The sequence below is a fragment of the Neolamprologus brichardi genome, chromosome 16 (genome assembly GCF_056152115.1).
Source record: "Neolamprologus brichardi isolate AB-2024 chromosome 16, ASM5615211v1, whole genome shotgun sequence".
Classification (NCBI taxonomy): Eukaryota; Metazoa; Chordata; class Actinopteri; order Cichliformes; family Cichlidae; genus Neolamprologus; species Neolamprologus brichardi.
Genome location: NC_142119.1, coordinates 21,022,121 through 21,045,659, shown reverse-complemented (window position 1 = coordinate 21,045,659; position 23,539 = coordinate 21,022,121). Strand labels below are relative to the sequence as shown.

The 23,539-nt window shown below is 40.7% G+C and overlaps 2 protein-coding genes across 3 annotated transcripts; one reads left to right on the top strand and one right to left on the bottom strand.

Annotated features, from left to right (window-relative positions):
* Nucleotides 1-3: 3 nt before the first annotated feature.
* LOC102795649 (amyloid-beta A4 protein-like) lies at nucleotides 4-16,796 on the bottom strand. 2 transcript variants are annotated; one of them, XM_087829699.1, is made up of 18 exons: nucleotides 16,549-16,796; nucleotides 10,673-10,840; nucleotides 10,455-10,584; nucleotides 10,244-10,356; nucleotides 9,794-9,984; nucleotides 9,494-9,714; nucleotides 9,150-9,317; nucleotides 8,319-8,452; nucleotides 7,825-7,899; nucleotides 6,851-7,009; nucleotides 6,527-6,655; nucleotides 6,327-6,426; nucleotides 4,580-4,647; nucleotides 4,139-4,277; nucleotides 3,985-4,038; nucleotides 2,215-2,306; nucleotides 1,979-2,125; nucleotides 4-1,901 (listed from the first exon to the last, which is right to left on the bottom strand). In XM_087829699.1, the coding sequence occupies exons 1-18, from the start codon at nucleotides 16,606-16,608 to the stop codon at nucleotides 1,800-1,802; spliced, it is 2,250 nt and encodes a 749-aa protein (XP_087685825.1). In that variant the 5' UTR covers nucleotides 16,609-16,796; the 3' UTR covers nucleotides 4-1,799. The 2 variants fall into 2 exon arrangements, with proteins under 2 accessions (XP_087685825.1, XP_087685826.1); XM_087829700.1 differs by lacking the exon at nucleotides 9,150-9,317 and having other exon boundaries at nucleotides 16,549-16,795.
* Nucleotides 16,797-17,056: 260 nt separating this feature from the next.
* LOC102780106 (uncharacterized) lies at nucleotides 17,057-23,312 on the top strand. Its single transcript, XM_006788312.3, has 5 exons — nucleotides 17,057-17,271; nucleotides 20,880-21,197; nucleotides 21,279-21,545; nucleotides 21,715-21,837; nucleotides 22,008-23,312. The coding sequence occupies exons 1-5, from the start codon at nucleotides 17,229-17,231 to the stop codon at nucleotides 22,031-22,033; spliced, it is 777 nt and encodes a 258-aa protein (XP_006788375.2). The 5' UTR covers nucleotides 17,057-17,228; the 3' UTR covers nucleotides 22,034-23,312.
* Nucleotides 23,313-23,539: the final 227 nt, after the last annotated feature.

Here is a 23,539-nt window from a genome sequence, read left to right as displayed (position 1 = left end):
TGCTTCTATGTACATTCAAAATTTTATTGATGGTATAGTGAGTGTAGAAAGCTTTTTCTAAGCAAATTGTTCATTTAATTACACACAGAGAAAGGTCACTGAATCAATGAGCAGAGGGACAAAGAGTTTGTTTCATCACTAGGCTCCAAAGATACCCAGAGTGAGCATCAATACAAATTGAAACATTTACCTGATTAAGAGCTTCAGTCAGTGTCTATCCACGTGTGGGTGCAATGTGCAGGTGATATGTGTTGTATTTCTCATAGAAATGCACAATATGTCACATTCATGGTTAATAATTTAGAGAGAGGGCCATGTGTCTGTGACATGTGGCAAATTGTTTCCTCTTCACAAGTTACAGATTCGACAGGAGCTGAAATATTGAGCACAGGACAAACAGAAGCGCTGTACACGTATACATAGGTGATGTAGAAAAATAGAACGTGACATTTGGTGGAGGAATGTGTCCAGAGAGGAGAAAATGTCTGATTTCCCCACGCCCAAACAGTCCTATTTATGAAATGCTCACGTACAACGTCCCAAAGTGCCGCAATGTACAATATTGCTGACACAGCAAGAAGGAGAGGATAAACATGAGGGATGGGGAAGGGGGGTTGGGAAAGAAATGACTGGAAGTGGGAATGGAAGTGAAGGAAGGTGTCGTCATCTGAATTATTTACAGCAAAGACAGTGGAATGATAGGCTTTCATAAAAACTTTCCATCTTAAAAGGTTTGAACCTCGAGCCTCTTTCTAAGAAAAATCCAAAGTGCAGCGACAGTTGGCATCAGAGACTGTAACAGCAATATTTGGTGGCAATAATCAAAAATGACAAGAGTGCATAGAACGCAAACAAGTAACACAATCATCTTCCTTTCAGATACTATTACACTTCATATATTACATACATAGAGCTTTTTTTTCTGCCCATGCAGCTAACACAACAGTGAAGCATGGAGATGAGCAATAAAGAGCCAAGATTCAATTAAAGCAAGTCTGTGACGACAAAGCAGCCCGGATTCTGAATACTCGTTTTTTTCTTCATGTCACAAAGAAGACACCAGAAATGTACAATCCTTCTAAAATATCTAGGGAGAGGACCCCCCCTCCCCCTCCTCATCCTGAGGACCTCCACATACAGTATACTTTTAATCAGTCATCAATATTGCCATGCACTACATATACTTACAGCTAATCTCTGTCTTAATATATTACACGTTTAAAAAAAAAATTTAATGTTTTTTTCCTGCTTTTACATATTTTTGATTGTATATATTTATGTATTTTTTTTCTTCATTTTTTTGAAAAATAAACCTGAAACACTATATTCGTGCGACGGGTCGCTCTGAGAGCTCTCGTCGGACCGGTTTGAGGAGCAGTGAGGAAGTAATTGGTAAATTACAAGTTTTGGCTGTGGGTGTCTTACTGCCGTGATGTCGTATAAACAGTCGACGGGGGGTTTTCCAGTACAAATGCTATGAGAACTCCAGGGGCTGACTGAAATGTGTAGGTGTAACAGGGTACCTTTGTCTAACCGAGCTGCTGGGTAATGCTTAGCTCTGTACAATCAAGGGATTTAAGGAGGCTTTGTTCCATATCAGTTTTCTTTGGCCCAAACCCCTGACAAAAATGTCTCCTTTCCTTACTTTCAAAGACACAAACCAGGCTATGCAGTCATCCTCGCACCCTTCACCTCCTGAACAGGGTGCTGAAGGTGCTGGGGCTGAGGGCAAAGAAGCTGAATAGAACAGAGCGCAGGCCGACACTGTGGGGGTCGAGGAAATGTTGTTGTGCAGCTCTTTAGTTCTGCATCTGCTCGAAGAATTTGTAGGTGGGATTCTCGTAGCCGTTCTGCTGCATCTTGGCCAGGTGACGCTCCTCTGGTGTCACAGCTGCATCCACCTTTGGACAAGAGGAGGAGGAGTTACTAACACGCGAACCATGTTTGATCTATGAGCACAAACTGGTGAGCCTTTTACCTCGATCACGCCGTGGTGAATTGAAGTGTACTGTTTCTTCCTCAGCATCACCAAGGTAATGACGATGACTGTTGCTATGACCACCCCACCAACCATCAGCCCGATAATGGCGCCTTTATTGGATCCAGCGTCATTAGCGAAAAACACCTGACATTTAAAAAAAAAAAAATATTAAGTCAGTCATAAATCCCTGAAGGAGATGATATTTGATGACTGGGTTTGCTGGGTTTTCCTACCAGTTTTTCATGATAAACTTCATATCCAGCACTCTGCCTCTCTTCAGTCTCCATCCGCACTTCTGGCATCTCCTCCGGCTTCAGGGCAGACACTGAAACCACAGAATCAATCACCCAAATTAATCCCAGAAATTGAGCACATGGATTTCTGCATCTCTCCTAAAACGGAGAGAAACAGAAAATCATTTGCACCTACAGCCATCAGGCCTTTTAATTCTCATCCAAATAGCAGATGAGCTATTTAAGACATATGAATTTCCCTCTGGGAAAAAAGAAAAAAAAAAGATTCTTATCCTTAGTCTTATAGGAAATGAAGCAGTAGAAAGAAATTTAGAGGTGAAATAAAACCCCAAACTGTCCTTTAATACACAAACAGCGGGAGGAGGTGATTTCATTTGACACTGTGGATTCCTGTAAAGTCCTCAGACTACGTGGGATTATTTGCCTCCGTATTAATCTATCAAGTAGTTGAACAATTTTTGGTGGATCAAAGGACACTTAAAAGAGTCTCATTGAAACCCAGGAGCCAACCACATCTCAAATGAATCTCAAAACTGGATATAAACCTGCCTTGTACTTTTGAGATGTTTTTATTTGGCATAAGCGTCAACTGCTATTATCCAATTATAATCATTAATCCTTCACCCACAGCAACTGATAGAAAACTTGCGTGTGATTCAAATACAAATCATTTACAGGAAAGGATTACAACAGCTTTGTGCAGATGTTGCAACACTTTGATATGGACATATGCACACCACTTATTATTGTAACATTGTAGAGTATTTCAATCACTTTACTGCCCAGTATCTTGTTTGTGTGTTTAGTGTTATGAGAACATGTGTGCAGTAAGACTGCAAAACCACAATCAACACCACAGCATGTGAGTGACGGTCTACTCTGTCTCACCCTCTTTATAGGAAATATGAGTTACTACCATAATGTCAGGAGTACAGGGTACCACCTTTTTTAAAATTTCTCAGATATTCTTCTCACCTCATGATCCCACCATCATTAGGTGTGAGTCTCCTGTCACACTGTGGTGCTCCGATTCTTGGTGATGATGTCGCTGCCGTTATGGAGCTCACTTATGTTTATCTATAAGACACTTCTCTATCAAACGCTAAATGTTTTTTTTCCCAAAAGGATCAAGGATCTACAACCTAATATTAAAGAAAGCCTGAAAGCTTTAGTGGAATTATAAAGACTCAGGAAACTGTAATAACTTATTGCTGTCTTTCAGCTCTCCAACTAACAGTTTAAAATCACTCATTTAAGGTTAGCTTTTCGCTCCTGATGCTTTTAGACGCCACTCTTCTTCCTCCTCTCATTTCCCTCATCCCCAAACCAATTGTGCCAGAATGCTTCCCCCTCCTTTAGCCTGGTTCTGCCAGAGGTCTCTTCATCATGTGTGTCCTCACAGGGGATTCTCTCTAATATCGTAGGCTCTTTTTCATATAGTATAAAGCACCTTATAATAACTGTTGTTGAACTGGTGCTTATTAAATAACAGGAATTGAATGAAACTGAATATAGCCAGTGTTATATTATGTTCATACTCCCTGAGGTCTCTCTCTTCAGTCTCCTTCTCTCATCTGCTTAAGAGGAGCACAAGCTGCACCTGTGCTGCTGTTTCGACTGACTCTTAGCATGAGGTCTGGCAAGTGCAATGTTAGAAACGACCTGAATTTTGAAACCTGTCCTTAATATGCAGTAAATGTATACGAGTGAGGATGTACTTGTGTTTCCGTTTGGACGTCACATACATACCAGGTCGTGTGGGGAGTCCTCTGTCTGGAATTGGACGAGCATCGACGGGTTCAACTACAGAAATACAGCGTGTAACAAAAATATTCAATATCAAACCACATTTTTAAAAAGTTAATAAAATTCAATTTATGTCACAAAATGTAGTGTGTGTTACCGTGGTTCTCTGTGTTGGGCTGATTGAAGCTCTCAGGGTGAATGAACCCCAGCCCATCCAGGCCAGGGTCCATAGGAGCCGAGCTGTAGGCCTGATCAGGCATCAGAGCGTCGTTGCCATAACTCACCCTGCCGTCCATCTGTAAACACAGAGGAATGTTAATCAGGATACGTGGCGTGTGGGTGGCCTTTTTATTTACAACCCGATCAAATTATGATGACTATGTGGAAAAGATCACTAATAAAACCTCATTTAAACAGGCGCAGTATCACAACATCCTTTTCTTTGTTAATCGCTTTAATTACACTACACTCCCATCACGTCAGTGGTTAAAGTGACTTTGTTTTGTCATGTCAGTCTATGTGATTCCAATATTTATGCCAGAAAGTCCACGTTCACAAAGAAGACTTTGCATTTGTGAGTTGGTGCAACTTGACTCACCCGACCATCGCTCTGCAGTGAAGAGACTTGCTGAAACAGCTCCGCCTGAACTCGCTGCATTATAATTGCTACAAAGAAAAGGAAGAAAATGAGAATGAAGCAGATGGTTAAGTGATGACAAATCCGAGAAAGGAATGTGGCGGTTAGAGAGAAAAACAAATCAAGGCTACACAATAGCCTAAAGTGGTGAAAGTAATCGTGGTGGACTGAAACTGCATTATCAGTGTTTTAGTGTCCTGTAATCAGTGGACTTCAAACATGTTAAAAGCATCGCTTTAATTCACACTACAGGGAGTTAAAGGGTACTGAATAAGTGTGGTTTGGATGGTTGTTGCATAACACAGATTGTATAATCTCAAGTTTTATATTTAATCAGGACAATATAAGATCTCAGAATCTCTTTTTACATATGCTGCCCAAAGTAGCAGCACATGCATAACAACAGTTAAGTACATGCAATTAGAAAATAAACATACATAAAAACAGAGAAACAACCAAAATTTATAAACTTCGTTGTCAATAAAAAATGAATACCTCAGTAAAAGTAACTGTCTAATGCTGGAAACGAAGGTAATAATACTCAGGCGAAACATTTGTATCCGAGGAATTTAAAAATTGCCTTAAATTTATGAAGTTAGAGCAGTCCCTCAAGTTTTAGTTGATTCTTGCTTATTTCAGGAGGAAATTCCAAATTCTACATGACCCTTTGGGACAGGTAGAGGGAATGAATCTTGGGACCTTGGGGCCTAAAAGACAAGCTTCCCACACTTTTTTTGATGAACGCAATTACACTTGTTTTCTTAATAACGGCCAGAACTGGTCTGATTCGATATGTAGCCATCTGTAGTGGACTACAACAGTGAACCAGGGGAACTGAAAAAACCTGATGAAAGATGCAACATTTATTATCTGACTTTTTCACTCTCTTTTATGAGCCGAGACTGTCCGTTGAATATTACTGTCACTGTGGCTGGACTTATGCTTTGCCCTACACTAATGTTGAAAGGCATATTCACATTTCTGCCATTGTCAAATACAGGCTTTTGCAGTTACATATAATCTGTAGGAGTTGGTACACACCTCATGCTGTAACTGCATATCTACATGAGATCTCCTCTGCTTCACCTTTCTTGGTAACAGCTATCAGTCTTTCGGTGAAGCATGCTCACCTTTATTTCTTTTTAATATTACATTCTGTTCCAGCATGGTCCCTTTGACCCACTAAGCACTGGTCTCTGCCTGAACAGCATGCCTTAGGAACGAATTGAGAAAGACTTTCTCCCAGCAGGTAAACTGCCCCGTCAAACAAACCAAACAAACCAAAACAAACAAACAAAAAACATAAAATATAAGTGAAAAACTTTAGTCATCAGCTTTCACAGCAATTAAACAAACATGCTATTATGTGCCAAGTAAGACAAGTGCTGACAGGTGGAAGGTTTTCCCCATTCTGAAGGCAACAAAACAGCCATTTAATAGGACTGTGAAAATAATGCCTTTTGCTGAGCACTTGTAACCCTTGCTGAGTGAGCAATCACATTTAGCATGTGAATAAAACAACAAGAATACTTTCACAGATTTCGCAACCTATGACATAATTTTAACACCAACTGCCTAAAACCAGTGAGGCACTGGAGGCTACAAATGACATTTGGATGAATTCTCAGTAATAGATGTTTCGGGGATTTACTGTGACGAGTGTCCTCAACCTTTGACTTTTAACAATAAGACGTGAATAAACACATACCGACTTGGTTTTGGATCTCATTTGCCACACTTGGCACCTTGTAGAGCAGACCCAACGACTGATTCATCCTCTCATCAATGACACGAAGATGAGTCAACACCTGGAGATGAGAAAAAAGCCCACTTTGTGATTGTGTCCATTTTAAAAGCCGTAACTTATTTTTATGATGCTCAAAGACTTTGACTGTTTGATCCAGATACCTGAGGGCGGATCTGAGCAGCCTTCTTGGGATCGACTGTGCGGACGTGCTCATAATGCTTCAGCGTGTGCTGCCTGTCCTTCTGCTCTGCACGGATGTACTTTTTCAGCAGGCTCAAAACTTGACGGGACTGGTGGTGGCACAGGGTTATGTAATAAGTGGAATTATAACACCTTGGATACACTTCTTAAACATGTGCGCCTTGCTGATAAACAACCTCAAAAGACTCATTGATCGAAACTGTTTGGCACCAATTTAGAGTATTAAATCAATGTAGCGTTCCTGTTATTAGGATGTTGTTAGGTGTGTGGGGACGTGTGCGTACCCGTGGAGGATTGGCCTGCAGGGCGCTTAGGTAATTTTCGAGAGCCCGGCGTCGGCGGCTGTTCAGCAGAGCTTCCACCCGGGCCATGTGGGTTTCCACCAGCTGCTGCCTCTCCCCCGCTGCCTCCTGCTCCAAAGTCTCCACCTTTATCTGGAAGTGCTGCAGATACAGTACTTTTTACACAGTCAGTATATAAACAAATACCCACACTGCAATACAGTAGAAACATGTGTTTGGAAAGAAGAGGTCTGCCTTATTTCCACCATTAAATACAATGATACACTTTCTACCTCAGGCCTGACAGATATATTGGCTAACAAGTATCACAGGCTGATATTGGCCATCATCATTTATTTATCTGAAATGTATTCTACAGGGTTAAAAATACTGACGGCCTCCAATGCTACTCCTCAGCCTTCTTGAGTTATCACATTTACAAGATTTTCAGAAGACTTGACATGTGGACCTTGAGGTCAAGTATTTTAGTAGATGCACATATGGTATCAATTTTCAAATTTTAAGCTGCCTCATTCTTGAATTGTCTTGTTCATAAACTTAGATGTCCATGCTGCTCGCCCAGCCACCCATCGGGATGACGACAACACCCCATCGTCCTTTTACTGCTCAAGTGTAAGATGAACCTCTCGTTGACCCTTTTCAGAATATCAGCTGACACATCGTCAATTACAATTATTAAATCTTATTTTTATCTCCCTGTCGCAAACTCCATGGACATTTAAATCCATTCAATTCATTAGGGTTAATTAAGATATAATAACTCACTTAACTGGCTTTAAATGTAATCTCCCTTATAAATGCACCCGTAACCAAGAAACTCAAAATTCTATTTCTCTTAAACTTTTGCCAAATTTGTCCAGGATAATATAAATCTCAGTTATGTAATGTATATGTATGTAATTTAACTCTTTTTGGCAATTAGACATTTACAGCAGACACTGTGGCCTGATTCCTACCTGGATGACTGCTTTCTTGTCTGCACGAGGCAGATTCTTGGCCTGCCTCTCAGCCTCCTCCCACTCCTTCATAACCTGAAGTGTCAGATTGAAAGAAAAAGCAAGACGTTTAAGCTTCTGTCATGGTCTACATCAGCGGTCCCCAACCCCCGGGCCTCGGACCAGTCCGTGAGTCGTTTGGTACCGGGCCGCGAGAGTTGAGGCTCAGGTGTGAAATGTATAGTTTTCAGGGTTTTAATCGGTTTTCAGCGTTATTTTGTTATCGTTTTTATCGTTAACTCGGTTTTCCTGGGTCTTTTCACGTGTGTCATCTTCTTTTTTTCGGTACCGGTACTAGTTTTATTTTGTTGTATTTATCCGTGACACCTTAAAGGCCGGTCCGTGAAAATATTGTCGGGCATAAACCGGTCCGTGGCGCAAAATAAGGTTGGGGACCGCTGGTCTACATCACATTGAGAGGAATGCTTACGATAAGAAAACACACAAACACACACCTGGGACATCTTTTCACGGTGTTTGGCTTCCAGGCTTTCTTTGGCCTTCTGGAAGTCTGTGTGTTCGCTGTCGTCACCGGGTGATTCCAGGTAGCGATCCACAGCGTCTGGAGGACTGGGGGCCATTGTTGGTACTGGATGAGAGTACGGGGAGACGGGAATTAAACACAGAGCAGTTGAAAGCAAACTGAGGCGCAGAACAGAGATAGACAGATGTTTAAATGCAGAAAAAACACTGAAATCGGTCGGCTGGAAACCCACAATGCATTCAGTTATAAACGATTCCACTTGTTTGATGAAAGGGTGGGTTAGGGACTTGAGAGATTAGGTACACACAGAAAATTAATGGAAATTCTATGTAAATATTTACATAAGAGATAAGCAGGATTCTCTTTTTACCTAAAAAACAAAATGAGCAATATTCCCCAGAGTGTCAGCAGTTATTTGGTACACTGTATGTGTGCCACATTTTCACTTTTGAAAGATTTTTCTCCTCAGGTAGAACTAACAATGATTTGGTCCTTTTGAACTAGGTTTGCTCACAAGCCTTGTAATGTTGTGGCCCTCTTTTTTTTTTCTTTTTTTTTTCTTGTGTCTACTTTTGCTTTCCAATTCAAAAATACAGTTTCTATCTTGATGGAAAAAATGATGAAATGAATGAAACTACAGCCAGTTGTCAGTGCTCTGAAAGGTTAACAGGCCTCAGACGGTAAGGTCAGTGAGAGACAGAAAGAACGAGCGAGCCAGAGAAACAGTCTGCAGCAGCCTGAGGACAGGAATCAGGCTCCTGATGTGGACACTTCAGGTTGTAGCTTCAGTCCCGGGACTTACACGAGCTGCTGCAGACAGCGAGGCAGTACTCCTCCGACTCAAAGTTATTCCTGTTGCCCCCACAGCCCCCAAACAAGAAGGGGGCGCAGCGGCCCGTCTCAGGCATGAAGTACCAACGCTCCAGCATGGCGTGACATGGGCCTGACTCAGCACGAGCCCAACAAACCGCTGAGACATGTACACATAGGCAAATTAAACATGAATGCAAAAGGTGAGGTTTGGAATTTTATGGGAGACAGAAGGAACTCAACATAGCGACACATGATGGAAATCAAACCATGAACAAAAAACAAACAAAAAACTTAAGGAGAGTGAGAAGAGGGCAGAACTGCTTCATTTCTCACCTCTAACGACCTCTTCAACTGACTCAGTGGTAGTGGTTGTCGTTGTTGTCATGGCGATGTTAGCGTTGGGCTCATCGCCATCTCGGTCATCCGTCATATCGGCTTCCTCGTCATCTTCTTCTCCATCCCCGTTGTCATCCCTTTCAAAAGTTTCCACCTCTTCGTCCACATCCTCGTCATCCTCCCTGGCAGCCAGCTGTATGTCCGTTGGGCGGGTCATGCTGCGGTCAGAACGGTTGGTTCAGCCTTTGTATCAACAGGCGTGCACAGAAACGAGTCAAAGTCCACCTGTGATCGTACCTGTTATCAGAGTATTCGCTCTCAGCTCCGCCCCACCACACATCGGATTCCTCCCCCTGAAGCTGTGCGCTGTCTGACTCCCGTTCAGCCCAGGCCGGGCAGCACACAAACTCCACCCCTCGAAAACGGTCTATACCACATGGCAGCAGCATCCCGTAGTCGTGGAGATTCATGGAGCGGTCTCCGCAGTACTAATTTTAACAGCACACAGTATCCAAAATCAAACACCATAATGTTTAATCGGTTGTTTAATCCTTATGAGAGCTAATTGCGGCAAACCCAGAAACCTGAACTATGGTTTACTGAATATAAACGGCACAGAAAAGGACAAGAATAACTCAGTGCTGTCAGCCTTCCCTGGCACTTTCTTCTGAGTCATACAGTGGCGCTACCACAGAACCAGAAGGACAATGAGGGAAGCAAACAGACACAAAAAGCCACCCTCCTCACCTCTTTGGCTACAGTGTGCCAGTACAGGTGGCTCTCGCATTGATCCATACGCTCCTGGTGCAGAAACTTACACTTGTCGGGAACGAGCAGGGCGTCACTCACAAACTCTCCTACTGCAACAGAAATACATCTTTTTGCATGTATTGTACACTTTTAAAGATGCAACCATGCACAAACACACTCAGTAACAAAGGGACTAAAAAAAGCTCACCCAGACAGCGGTGTGGCACCACGATATGTGCATGACTGCGGCATTGCCTGCGGTCCTTCCTGCACCAGTTGGAGATGCTGACAGGCTGGTTGGCCTCCACAACATTTGTAATCTGCAGCTCTGGGTACACCTGTGCAAACATGGGAGATTTGAATGTTATTGCTGCAATACTTCATACCTCTCTCTCTCTGCAGTGCTGTTTTACTCGGTTGAAATACCTCCTGGCAGTACTGCAGGATGCCCTCCTTGGTGCCAATGCAGCTCTTGGTACCGGAAGGGTCGGACTCCCATTTGCCGCTCTGCACATTGATGTGCATGTTGAGCTTCCCGCAGAACATGGCCACCTGGGGCTCGGTTAGCAAACCCACAGAGTCATCATCTGGCACCTGGACAGAGAAAAAGTATAAAACAGAACAATAACGAAAACTGCCAAAATCCCTAAAGTATAGCTTATCCATAAATATCTCATCATGCAGCTTATATGTACCAAGTTCCTCTGAAGTCATTCTACTGCATACTTCAAATATAAAGTAGTGAGATTAGTAAGTCATAAAGATGAATGCTTTTAAATTCCTCAACAATACTACTGCCATAGAACAGCACATTTTCTGTTTTTTTAATCTGTCTGTCAAGTCTGGCTTTACTCCATTAGTTAAAGTACAATGGGAGTGTTCAGAAGGGAAAATAAAAGTAATCTACAAGGTATTAAATTCTAGCTACGAAAAAAACCCATAAGGTATAAATAATGTCTTTCCAGAAAACCGGGTTTGGCAGTCGATTTCATAGGATACTGCTATCAGCATATTTTTCCATCCGTTTTGTTTGGGACACAATTGGTGGAAGTCTCGATGTGTTTTCGCCTTTGTGGGGCCTTGATTTTCTGGCAGATAACACAAAAAAGCTGATGGTGCACACTGACAAAACGCTAGCCTCCGAGCCAACTGTTGCCAATTATTAAATGACTAATTCTGACATTATGATGTGTTTGCCTGCGAATAACAGCACATAATTAGACTCCTGTGAATATGCATGTCATAACCCATTGTTTCTAGTAGCTGGTCTGCCTGGTCTGCATTATGTTACCCAATTACTCACTTATTTATATTTCTAATTACATCTTTTTGGGGCATATCAACTGAGGATGTGTGTGTGTGGTTTAACATCTGCTGAAGGGCACATCATTCCACTCATGGCTGTTCACCCCATATACTAGGTGGATGTCTCGCTCCAAATATCTGTAGCATCAATACTAACGCTGGTATTAGTATTGGATCAATACTAGCGCGATAGGATCAATACTTTGTTTCTACCCTCCGAGTTCAGTATACAGCCCACTGAATTGTGTTAAAAAATATTTTCTTTTGGAAATGTAAGAATAAAGCTCAAATATTAATTTTAAAAAATGTCTGAACCTTTTTGTGTTGACTGTCACATTTACTTTATTCCAGCTTATAGCACGTTTAAACAACAGAAGTTGCACTTCAGAGAGGGGCAGATGTGCATTCCAGGTCTCACCCCAAAAAAGCAGTCCGAAATACATGAAAAGCTGAAAGATGTGAAAATCATGATTTAGTGGTCATCAAAATGTGTTCAAAAACCTTCTTGTGTCCTCTGTAGTTAAACCTAGTTTTTACCAACTAGGTCTAATCTCTAAGGCCAAGCCATACTTACCACGTGAGGATCTTGAAAAACATATCCATGCCTTTGTCACATCTAGATTAGACTACTGCAACTCCCTATACACTGGTCTCCAATCTGCCCTTCTACATAGCCTGCAACTTCCTCAAAATGCTGCGGCACGCCTCTTAAACGGAACTGGTAGGTTTGAGTCTATTACCCCAATTCTCTGTGACCTACAATGGCTTCCCATTAAATATCGCATTGATTTTAAAATCTTATTGCTTACTTTTAAAATCATAAATAATATCGCACCTAGCTATCTTACTGATCTTCTCAGCCTCTATATTCCTAGGAGAGCACTGAGATCAACAGGCCTATTGCTCTTGGTGCAACCTAGGTCACAGCTAAAGACCAGAGGTGACCGTTTTTTCACTCCAGTTGCACCTAACATCTGGAACAATCTCCCACAAGCTATGTGCGTGTCTGATTCGATCCAGACTTTTAAATCTCAATTGAAAACGTATCTATTTGGTTTAGCCTTCCTGACTATCTAGAGTACGCTTCTTGTAAGTGTACTCTCATGGAACCCCTTTTCTTCTGTTTTGTTGAACAATGTTTTGTATTGATTTTACCTTTGTAGTTTTATTTTGATATCTGCTTACCTTGTATGCTTGATTAATCAATGCTTTCTACCTGCTAGCTTATTTGCATTGTATTTTGCTACTACTTTTACTGGATTTTGTGAAGCACTTTGGTTTACCTCTGATTTTAAATTTGCTATATACATAAAACTGTATTGCATTGTACAATTTGCAGATTGATGATGCTTTCGATCATAAAGCAACCTCTTCTCGGCAAGAAGCCGGGGCTTGGGAGAGCCCGATTGTCCTGCGGAGACGTTTGCTGCCGGATACTCGATGGTCGTTGCGTCGTGTGTCTGGCGACACTCTCAATGGAGGACATTGAACGACATCTACCAATTCAGAACCACGATAACAGAGTTCTGGCTGACTGGAGCTGGCTGGGACCTGGCTTATCGAAGAACAAGAAGCGGCAACAGCTGTTAAAAATCCCATAAGGCTGGCCAACATGATAGACGATGGGCAGGGCTGTGAGTACTCAGACTGTGTTTATTGAACGCAACATGGATATGGTCTTGGAGAAGCTCATGGCTCTGCAATATGGATAAGATCTTGAGGTGACACTGCAACGGGAATTGAGAGACATGGTGGCCAGTGACGGACATTAGACCAACTGCAAAACTGGATGCAGTTTGTTCGCACTGACCAAAACAACTACCATCTCACCTCATTCTGCCCCCTGGCGCCAGCTGGATGCTCAAGGCAAAAGCTGATAAGAATAACAAAATTCTCCCTTAGATAACAAAACTGTTTTTGTGACTTTCTCCCACTTCCTTCAAGGCCACCCGCGTTGACCAAAGATTGTGGACTTTTGCCTAACGGAGTAAAGGGAGACTTTCTCTCGGCTGAACACGGAGAAAACACACACACACGTATGGGCTCAAATTGTGGTCATAAATATTTTGTACTTGTAAATCAGGAATTGTATGTGTAAAAAGAATTTGTGTGTGTGTGTAAAAAAGATTTGTATATGTAAAAAGAATTTGTGCGTGCGTAAAAAAGATTTGTTTCAAGTTACAAGTACGAATTTTGACCCTATTTTTCTTCCTTTCATCTGGTTGGTCAATGTCATGTCAATCACAAATGTAACTATCCAATCAGAGGATAGATGGGTTTGTCTGTCGGAGGGGCACTTTTTTGAACTGCAGGTCCTTGAAGGGTAATACAGTTTGAAGCTAGAGGATCTCTATGTAAATATCTGATAGAAGCTAGGTCCCCTAACTTTCAGTATCTATTGAAAGGATAAAGTTGTGGTATATCAGTGGTTAGAAATACCATTATTACTTTAGGATGAGTTTAACACAAAGTCAGGGCTGACCCAGCTGCTGAACTCTGGGTTTTTGCAGCAGCTCTACCTGTACTAGATGCACCTGCTCCTTGTCGTTTCTATCTCTGACTCTATGTCCTCTACAAGAGTTTCTGGGGTTTTTTGCTGGTTCTTCAAATGTTCAATAAAAACATGTAGTCTCATTCATAACGAAAAAAGCTTAGTAACTATCCCCACTAGTGAAAACTGTCATTTCCACAACACTGACACCCCCCCCCCCCCGCCTCTTCAGGTCCGCAGCGCTGTTGAAAAGGCTCTGGAGGTCCCTGTATTAAGCACGTAAACCTGTGACACAAAACTCGGACCACCACAGACTGTTTTCCTTCGTGGTGATGAAGGAAAACGCTGTGCTGGCATGTAAAAGGGCATTTATTCCCCTCAAGGACCTGAAGCTCCATAAAGCACCCCTCCAATAGCCAAACCCATCTGATCTCTGATTGGATAGTTAAATTTGTGATTGACATGACATTGGACAAACAGAAGAAAGGAAGAAAAATAGGGTCAAAATTCATACTTGTAACTTGAAACTTGAATGCAGTTTCACACGTATTTTTTGGCTAAGTCCACACACAAATCTTTTTTACGCACACACAAATTCTTTTTACACATACAAATCCTGATTTACAAGTACAAAATATTTATAACCACAATTTGAGCCCATACACGCACACATACGCATGTACACCCCCACCCCCCTGATTTCCTGTTGGAGCTCAGTCTGGGGGGAGTTCTCCTCGTCTTTCCTCATGTTGTTTGGTTCCGGGTCGCTGCTCATGCGGTCGACCGGTCAGTCAGCTGAGCAGTTTTGCGTTCTTCAACGCCATGCTGCTCTGTTGTATCTTAATTGCCCCTTGGGGATAAATAAAGTCTCTCTGACTCTGATAAATCATGACACACTGCCTTCCCTGGTTAAAAGTATAGGCAATACTGGCCCTTGATTTACTTGGTATCACATTGATATCAAATTTGCGTTATCACAGCACTACCATATACTCCATTACTTATTTGTCTTTCAAAGTGACACTGCCTGTTTTCATATTTAAGCCTGAACCAGTTTTTCATGAAGTCGCATGTTACTAGTAAACCTGCAGGGCTTGTATATCCTTTTCACATTACGACAAAAAAACAACAACAATAAAACAAAAAGAGAGAAAGCGAAATCACTACAGCATACTAGGTTTGTGGGTGCTCTGATAAACTAAACTGGCAAGAGAGTAAAACAATCCTCGGTATGCTTACCGTGATAAACCTCGTGGAAAACTATAATCTCTATATCGCCGGAGGCTTGGTGCGTAAAAGGCAGCACAATGCTGATTTCAACGTTACAAAACAAATGCAGATCAAATGTCACGACAGACACGGGTATGGTGTCGATAGTGTGTACCGCATAATTTTGCTGTGGAGACATTTTCACTGCACCACACACAGGGGCTGGTGAGCCTGCAGTGTGAAAAACAACCCCTTCGCCGTGAATGTAACGTGACAATGAGGAAAAATGCACTAATTGATTTACAGGTGCCCATTCATCCTTTTTCCCCCAGCTGTCCTGGGCAACATATTCCTCTGTGGTCCATCAGAGGAACACCAAGCTGCAGGCGCCATCTTGCTTGTGTGAAACTAATAAGGCTGCATCCTTTTTCCATTCTCCTCAGCAGTTTTACCGCCCCGCAGCTCCGCTGGACCAGGCGGCCCAGCGCGACATTATCTACACTATATAAAAATAAATAAATAAAAGGCTGGTGTCACCGGACACAGCTGGGTTATTTACACACATGATAAACCCTTCTTGTTTTTCTAGAAGGGTACTGGGTTTAAATCCGTCCAGGTATTTAACAGTGGACTTGACATTTACAGCTGTGTTGTCATTTTCTAGAAAAAAGCTAGCCACCGTTAGCTCCCTACACCCTTGTCGGTGCTCTAACCCGGCGAAAGGCGTAGCGGTTAAACTGTTAATACTTCTCTTAACGTAAAAATCAAACATTAATGAGTAGTAGAAGAATGAAAAAAAAAAAACACTCCGTGACTAATAACATCCGACATGACAGGGCCAAGATACCAACCACTGACATCTAACGGTAGGCCGCGGTAGCATTGCTGACATTCCTGGTTTGGTGGTTTATTTTGCGCAGCGACTCTGTGTGTGTGTACACTGCAGGTCTGCGATTAAGGTGGATTCACAGGGCATATTTTCACCTCTGTTAAAAACAGAGGGCATCCATTTATAGGATTAAAGGATGCGTGGGCCGCTCACAAGCCCTTATATCGCGTTATCTTTGGCAGCAGCACCTTCTAATAGCTCTTATGTCATCCATTAGCAGCCACGCCGTGTTGTTATGACTCCATCTAATCTGCATATGTTATTTTGTAATAGTCGTTATGAAGATTTAACACGGCGTGTGTATGGAGAGGGGGTGTCGGGGTTAGTGTTTGACAGCCACGGTGGCATAAGAGTCTGGCCCAGGTAACGGTTAGCCGCCACAGGCTGCGGTTTCTCCGCTAAACTCACCTCGGATGAAAGCGTCAAGGTCGCCACGAGTAACAGCAGAAACGCCGCGTGCTCCCCCATACCGTCCTCCCGGTGTCCAGCAGCGCCGTTATGTTCACGATTTGTCCGTTTGCACAAAGAGAAATGTCGGAATATGCGTCGACGCAGTGCTGGATGCTATTGTTCCGATCCTGCTGATCCAGCTCCCGGTGACGGCGCGAGGCTGGAGGATGTGTTTGGATTGGTGGGAGCGGGCGGAGGGAGCGCGCGTGTGTGTGTGTGCGCGCGCGCTTACATGTCATTGAGAACATTTACAATAACAACTACAACATCACCCATTTCATTTCAAATAAGATTGTGTTGCATACATTTATGCTGCAAGTCTCTAGTGTCTAACCCCACGAGTGTTTTAATATTCTTTGTCCTCAGTAGGTGGCGAGACTTTCGCCGCGTTAGTTATTGATTTCCTTTTATAGGCGTAGTGTGACGGTATTCCGGAGAGGACTTTCATTTCCCAATAACACGAGGTTTAAGTGGAGTGGTTTGGCTCGAGGCGCACAGAAGTTACAGAGCTCTCGAAAATGTAGCATCAGAAAGTGTTGTCAGAAGGAGCAGATTAGGACAGCAGACTAACACAGATTATCAATCGCAATCTGGGAAGTACAGATTACCTCTAGCAGCAGTCCACCCGTGGAGGAATTATGCGTTTTTTCCTGCTCTCCGCGTTTTTTGTGGTGTCCGCAGGTAAGTCTTCATGCCAATTAAATCATTTAAATGCAAAGAGATTTATGTCGTTCTCTTCTCATAAAAAGGGTACACATCAGAAATGCCAGTGTTGCTTCTTCAATGTTAGCAAATCAGCACTACTTAGTGTTAAATTTATAACGCTAAGACCGGTGTAGAAATATTATTGGCACTGTTCAGTGTTAATCAATTAAGTAGGTCAGTCAATCTTCAACTTCAAAAGTGTTGATTTAACACAAAAAATCTTCACGATGTTTCTTGAGTGTTAATTCTGCATTATATTTGCTGTAAATGCTAAAAAGACCTTCATCTGTTAATCGGTTGTCCGTTCCCAGGTCACACTTTTATGTCAGCTTTTAACACAAAAGTAAACTCTTGAACTTAAGAAGTTAAGACTTAATGCTAGTTTTATGCTTCCCTCCCTGTTTCAGCTCATAGCTGGGTTCCCTTGACCCCTCTTGGAGGTATTCAGCAACACACTCCCAGTTTGCTTGTTTATTCTGCGCCTTGTTGCATCAACAGTCCATTAAGACATCTTTGGTCAAGATGTTATGTTATGATTTTTCTTACAAACACAGCACAGTGTATTTAACATTTTTTCAGTATTTGTCACACTGTACATTTTTTAAAAAGTGTTGTGCTGTTATGCTTAGATTTGTTTCACTTCTTTTGGGAATGCTGATCTGTTTTGAGGGTTATCTTTGTATGTCACGCACTTATGTTATTATGAACACCCAAACACTTTGTTAGTTGAGACTTATTCTTGGGTGGAGCAATTCTAGTCACACTTACAATGATTCTGAAAAATTTTAAATCTTGGATACCATATGGAGGTTATCTTAGCAGAAAAAAATCTTACTTGTGTACTGTACATGAAAAGCTATTAATATGCTAGACAGATTGTGTTTTTGTATAGATGGAACTCAGATGGAGCTGGGACAGGGGTTTTAGTGCTCCACATTTTTGCTTTATGTGCAAAGATCCCCAGTTTGATTGCAGGAGCTCACTCTTGGCAGCCTGGATCAGAAAATCCAGTGAAGAATTTGTGCCAAATCAAACACAGATCCGTCCACCTGGGGAGTAGCCAAAAGTACTAATGTGTGACCTAGATGAAGTTAAGACCACATTCAATGAGTAACCAAATCATAAACAGTTTAAACAATTCAATTACATGTTCTGCTACAGCAATTAAAAATACCACAGTGTAAGAGCTGTTTGAAAAGCTGTTCTTTTATAATCAAAACTGGATTAAAAAAGCTCACACACATTTTTTTGTACACACATTATCACTTTATGAAAACTACATCATACAATTTCTAATAGTCTTATTAAGACAGTTACATAATCATGTTAATTTTCGCACAGCTCTTACCTAAAAATCAGAAAGGTGAATCACTTGTTTGGGTAGAAATGCAAAGCAATAAAATCTGTAGTGTGTGACATCCTAAAAGACGGTTCAAAGTCAGTTCAACCTTGACTCCTTAACCCAGATTCCCAGACGTGGATTAAAGCTAACCCTGAACTAAAAGACTAAAAGAGCTCCATCGCAAAACATTTCTAGTCCACGCCTTATCTGTGAAACTGAAGTTTTAAGACTTATGGAAGCTTTAGCTCTTCCTTTATCAAAGACATTGCAAACGTTTTTTGTTTTTTTAAATCATACTTTTAGCTATGAGCTAAAGTGGGAGTAACTACTGGGCTGCTGTGGTAAAGTCTATTAGATTACTTAAGGTTCACATCTTTTAACACTCATAAAAGTTGCAGTTTGTTTTCCTTTTTAGCAGTGAATGTTTATAGAAAGTTTATTCACTAATGTCACGTGATTGGAAATGTGTTCTTCTTCCACCGTAAACCGCTGTTAAAACAGCCTAGGGTGTTAAAACAACAAGGTCGAGTTCAGGTCTAACCTGTATAGGAAGGCAATCATTTGTTTTTTAGTTCTTTCATTTTATTATTTGTTTTAATTCAGTTTGTACGTAAGATTAAACAATCAATAATAAAAATCAAATTATGTGTTAAATGTGGTACAGTTACATGTAGTTATATATAAAACTCATACATTTTTAGTATTTAGTAATGACTAAACCTAATGCGAATCCTCAGAGATGCAATTTGAATGCACAAATACACATTATCCCCAAAAAATCTGAAATCTTTCTCATCAGAATCGAGAAATTCTTTGATTAAAAGAATTTGATTATTTATAGATACAGAAACAAACACGCCTACATTGTAAAATCCAGTAAAGAGTCACAGAAGACCTTTGCCTTGACTGTTTTAACTATATTAGTTTATTGGAGATGACCTGAACTGTCAGGTCAGAGCTGTCCGTTTACATCGTCTGGTTATCATCAGCTCTTTCAGCTTTTTTCTTTCGATGTCTTTTCTTTATTTAATCTGAAGAAATGCAAACAAATTGAGGCTCAAATCTCTAATGAGGAGTGGTTGTGCAATCATGTCTTAGTTTCATGCGTAAACCAGAACATGTTGCTAAATTCCATGTAGCAATTGGCACAATAGAAGGGATTATAATTTGAATATAGAAGTATTTAGGCAGTTATCACTTGAAGTGTAAAAGAACAACAGATGGAAAACATGAAACACACAAAGAACTGTGCAGATGTACTGGAGATTTACCAGAAAGTAAAACAAGAGCAACAAAAGCAAACATTAGTGATTGTGTGGATGGTAAATAAAAATGTGGCGTTGCCGGATGATTGTTTTAAATGTACAGTTGTTAAATATGATTGTTAATATTTCACAGGGAGGAATGTACTCAGGTAAACATTACACAAGAACTACATGAAAACAACTAGTTTTAACTAGTAGTTATTTATGTCTGTGAAGGTTCTCAGTCATCCAGGTCATCGTAGTCAAAGGAGCTTGAGATCCCTTCCCAGACGCCTTAAGGCCCACTCACACCCTGGGCCATCTGACCTCAGGAATTCGCATGATAAGGTGGGGCCAGGTTTCACAATGAACTCACCCGAAACTCTGGCTGATTGGGACCCACACCCAGTTCCACACCTTGGCTCAGGCGATTAGAGGATCATCAGGGGGTCCTTTTGTCCCTCTGTGGGGGGACACTCCCACTAGGGTTATATCTGGGACTCTCCACCATTTGACCTTAGAACTGAAGAAGCCTCTCGGATGAGAGGTGAAACGTCTTCAAGTAACTTAAAGAAGTCCAGACGCTTTTCTTTGCAAGCTCCTTTGACTAGTAGTTATTTAGTTCGTTATACTCACTATAGCCTACATAAATATAACACTTTATTAAGCTATAGGCACTTGACTTTCTGCTCTTTTTGTACTATTGATGAACCCAAATCACTGAATTGTGTTTTTATGATTATGCCAGGTCTTTTAGAAGATACAGCAAATCCTACATATCCTCACGAGAAATCCTTTCATCTGAAAATGACTCTAACAGCAGAGCTGTAAAGCCCACAAGTTCCTCAGTTTCTCTGTGATTATTGAACTTTTGTGAAGCAGCAAGTTCTGTGTTTTCCTAGTTTATCAAGTTTACTTTTGATAATTTAATGCTGGAGGAAAACTGACATTGTGATTCTCATAACTGGACTTATGATTGGTCATCTTTTCTGTTGCAGGTGAAGGCATTCCTGTCACTGTCAAAGGCTTTGAGAAAGATGATGTGCTCCTGCCATGTGACTGCCCTAATAGAGATTTGAATAAGAAGTTCAAGTGGCAAATGGAAGAAGATGAGGCAAAATTGATTTTCAGCTATAATGATGGGACCTTATATTTTAAAGGAAACCTGTCCCACCGATATGAAACATTTTTTCATACGGACAGCAGTAATTGTTCTGTTCTATTAAAAAACATCACATCGGAAGACCAGGGAAAATACAGTTGTCGTTTTTATTCTCCACTATACACATATTTCTATGTGAATCTCATGCTTTGTGGTAAGTTGTACATTGTGATTACCAGCAATTTTTGAATACTCATGTAATTTCATCATTTTAACAAAAATCATCTCTCACCAGGGACAAATATTTCTCAGCACAAGAAGACTCTTCCAAATGGTGCAAACCGTTACCAGTGTGTTGTAAAGCTTGACTGTTACAAAGAGCCTAACATTCAGTGGACTTTGAACAATGAAACGTGTCTGTCAAATTCAACCATGACTAACATCTCTACCACATACAGCCTGGATGAAGAAACTGGCCTCCACTATTTTCACAGTAGACTCGAGACTAAAGAGGGCTTCCCCTCAGAGCCTAAATGTGAACTCAGTCCTCTGTGCAAACCTGGTAATTATTAGTTTTAAATTGTTATTTCAGCAAAGATGGATCTGAGGTGTTGCCTGGTACTTTTAGAATAAATGTGCTGTGATATTAAATGCAAAGACAGTAACACTTATTATACAGGTAACTGTGGAACATTTCATAATATCAATTTTTCTTTTTCTTTTTTTTTCAGAAAGAATAATTTTACCTCCAGATACCAAGCCAAACCCCTATTTCAGGATATTGTGTAAAGGGGTCTCTGTAATGTTGGTGCTTGGAATTTTGTTGATTTGGTGCCGCCGTGGAACATCTCACAGTGAGTTTCCTAATGCCACATCTACTACATTACTGGTTAAACCAGAGTGACTCTGTTGCTCTTTCTGCAGCTTTTATCAGCCACTAACAGTTTTGCTAGTGTTTATTGATATTTGGCTTTGTTACTGTGTCTCTCCAATTATTTAATCTTTCATTTTCTCTTTGTTAAAGATTTTCTGGTGAGGGAAGATGTGTAAAATAGTGACTTCTCTCAGACGAGCTCCAAAGTGAAAATGGGAAAGTACTTTCTTCTGAGCCAAAGGAGGTGATTACTCACTGCTGATGCAATACTGGTTGTTTGAAAAATCTAGTTTTCATCTTTTGTTCCTGCTCATGAAAACTACATCTATTTTTGGAAGCTAAAGGAGGAGGAGACTATTCCATTCATCAGATTTCCTTGTCGAGAGTAAACTCTGAATTATATATACCAGATGCTAAGTGCCATATTTACATATTTTATATATGTACCATAACCAGTTTACTCAACATTATTCTGACATTGCTGCACTAATCGGTTATGGGCTTTATTTTCCCTATATCTAATATTTGTACCAAAATATTTTCTCGTTGTTTATCTCAATGTACTTAAATACTAACTTGTTTTGTATAAAATGTGTATATATATATATATAACCAAACTTAAGTTTCTGTGTAAAGGCTTCTTTTCTTTGATGTCATGGAAAGGTGTAATTTGTTCTTCTGTAACTGTCTTTTTGGTACATGGAGCACTGTGAATGTTTTTTTTTAATACTTGTTTTTTTTCCACTTTTATAAACAAGTAGGTTTAGGGAAATGTGAATAATGTATAGTTAATAGAAATTCAGGTGCCATGCAAGAAATTTGTAAATGATGTTGCTTAACTCAACTGTGAAACATCGCCGTACTAAGTAGCCGTGCAGCTCTGGCTTTTTGGGAATTAGTCCATCAGCCTTGAAACTGCGACCGCAGTGAGGACAGTACGCCAAAATTTGAAGAATGGAGTGTAATGAAATGTGAATGTGTGGCCTTTTTCAGCACCAAAAAGAAAAGTGTATAAACAAGAGTAAAACAAACATTTTGGTCTTGTTCTTTACAAAGCTGTTGAGAATGTTTGTTTCTGTTTAACACCCTGTATAGTTTTGTATCCTGATATTGTAGCGTATGATTTTTTTTTTTTTTAATGTCAATTCTAACATGTTTAATAACCACATACAATAAGGTTAAAGTGTTGTTCACACAATACTGACGATAGAAACTGAGTGTGATTTACATCCACACGATCTACCTGAGATCTTGTCAGATATTTTGTAACACCTTTCTATATTTTTCAAGATTGATTTGTAAAGTGGATTCAGCAAAAGTTTGGTTTTTTTTCTTAAACTGCATGATGGGTAAGGATGTCCATTTAAGAGCTTTCATTTCTCTTTTTTCTCTGTAATGAACACATTCACACCACATGCTTCAAGAAGAACACAGATCCTGTGTTTTTTTTCTGTCCGGTGTAGCACACTTTCAGACTACTCCATCACATGAAAGTCCTGCATTGAAAACTGCATTATCAACTAAAAATTGTTCTAGTTGTGACAAAGAAACATCATGCAGTGGATGTCTGCTGTAGCTAATGTACAGTCATGTGACACGCAGTCCCATCAGGACATAATAAAAAAAGATATGGTTTTAAAATGAAGTAAATAAAACTTCACATATTACACAGTGTTTTTTTA

Excerpts from the sequence above, each read along its gene's own strand:
- LOC102795649 (XM_087829699.1), bottom strand. The coding sequence starts at position 16,608 with ATGGGGGAGCACGCGGCGTTTCTGCTGTTACTCGTGGCGACCTTGACG. Across the intron at positions 10,585-10,672 it reads TCCTGCAGTACTGCCAGGAG|GTGTACCCAGAGCTGCAGAT; the intron begins GTATTTCAACCG and ends ATGTTTGCACAG. Across the intron at positions 9,318-9,493 it reads AGTTGAAGAGGTCGTTAGAG|CGGTTTGTTGGGCTCGTGCT; the intron begins GTGAGAAATGAA and ends TACATGTCTCAG.
- LOC102780106 (XM_006788312.3), top strand. The coding sequence starts at position 17,229 with ATGCGTTTTTTCCTGCTCTCCGCGTTTTTTGTGGTGTCCGCAG. Across the intron at positions 21,546-21,714 it reads CAGTCCTCTGTGCAAACCTG|AAAGAATAATTTTACCTCCA; the intron begins GTAATTATTAGT and ends TTTTTTTTTCAG. Across the intron at positions 21,838-22,007 it reads CCGCCGTGGAACATCTCACA|ATTTTCTGGTGAGGGAAGAT; the intron begins GTGAGTTTCCTA and ends TCTTTGTTAAAG.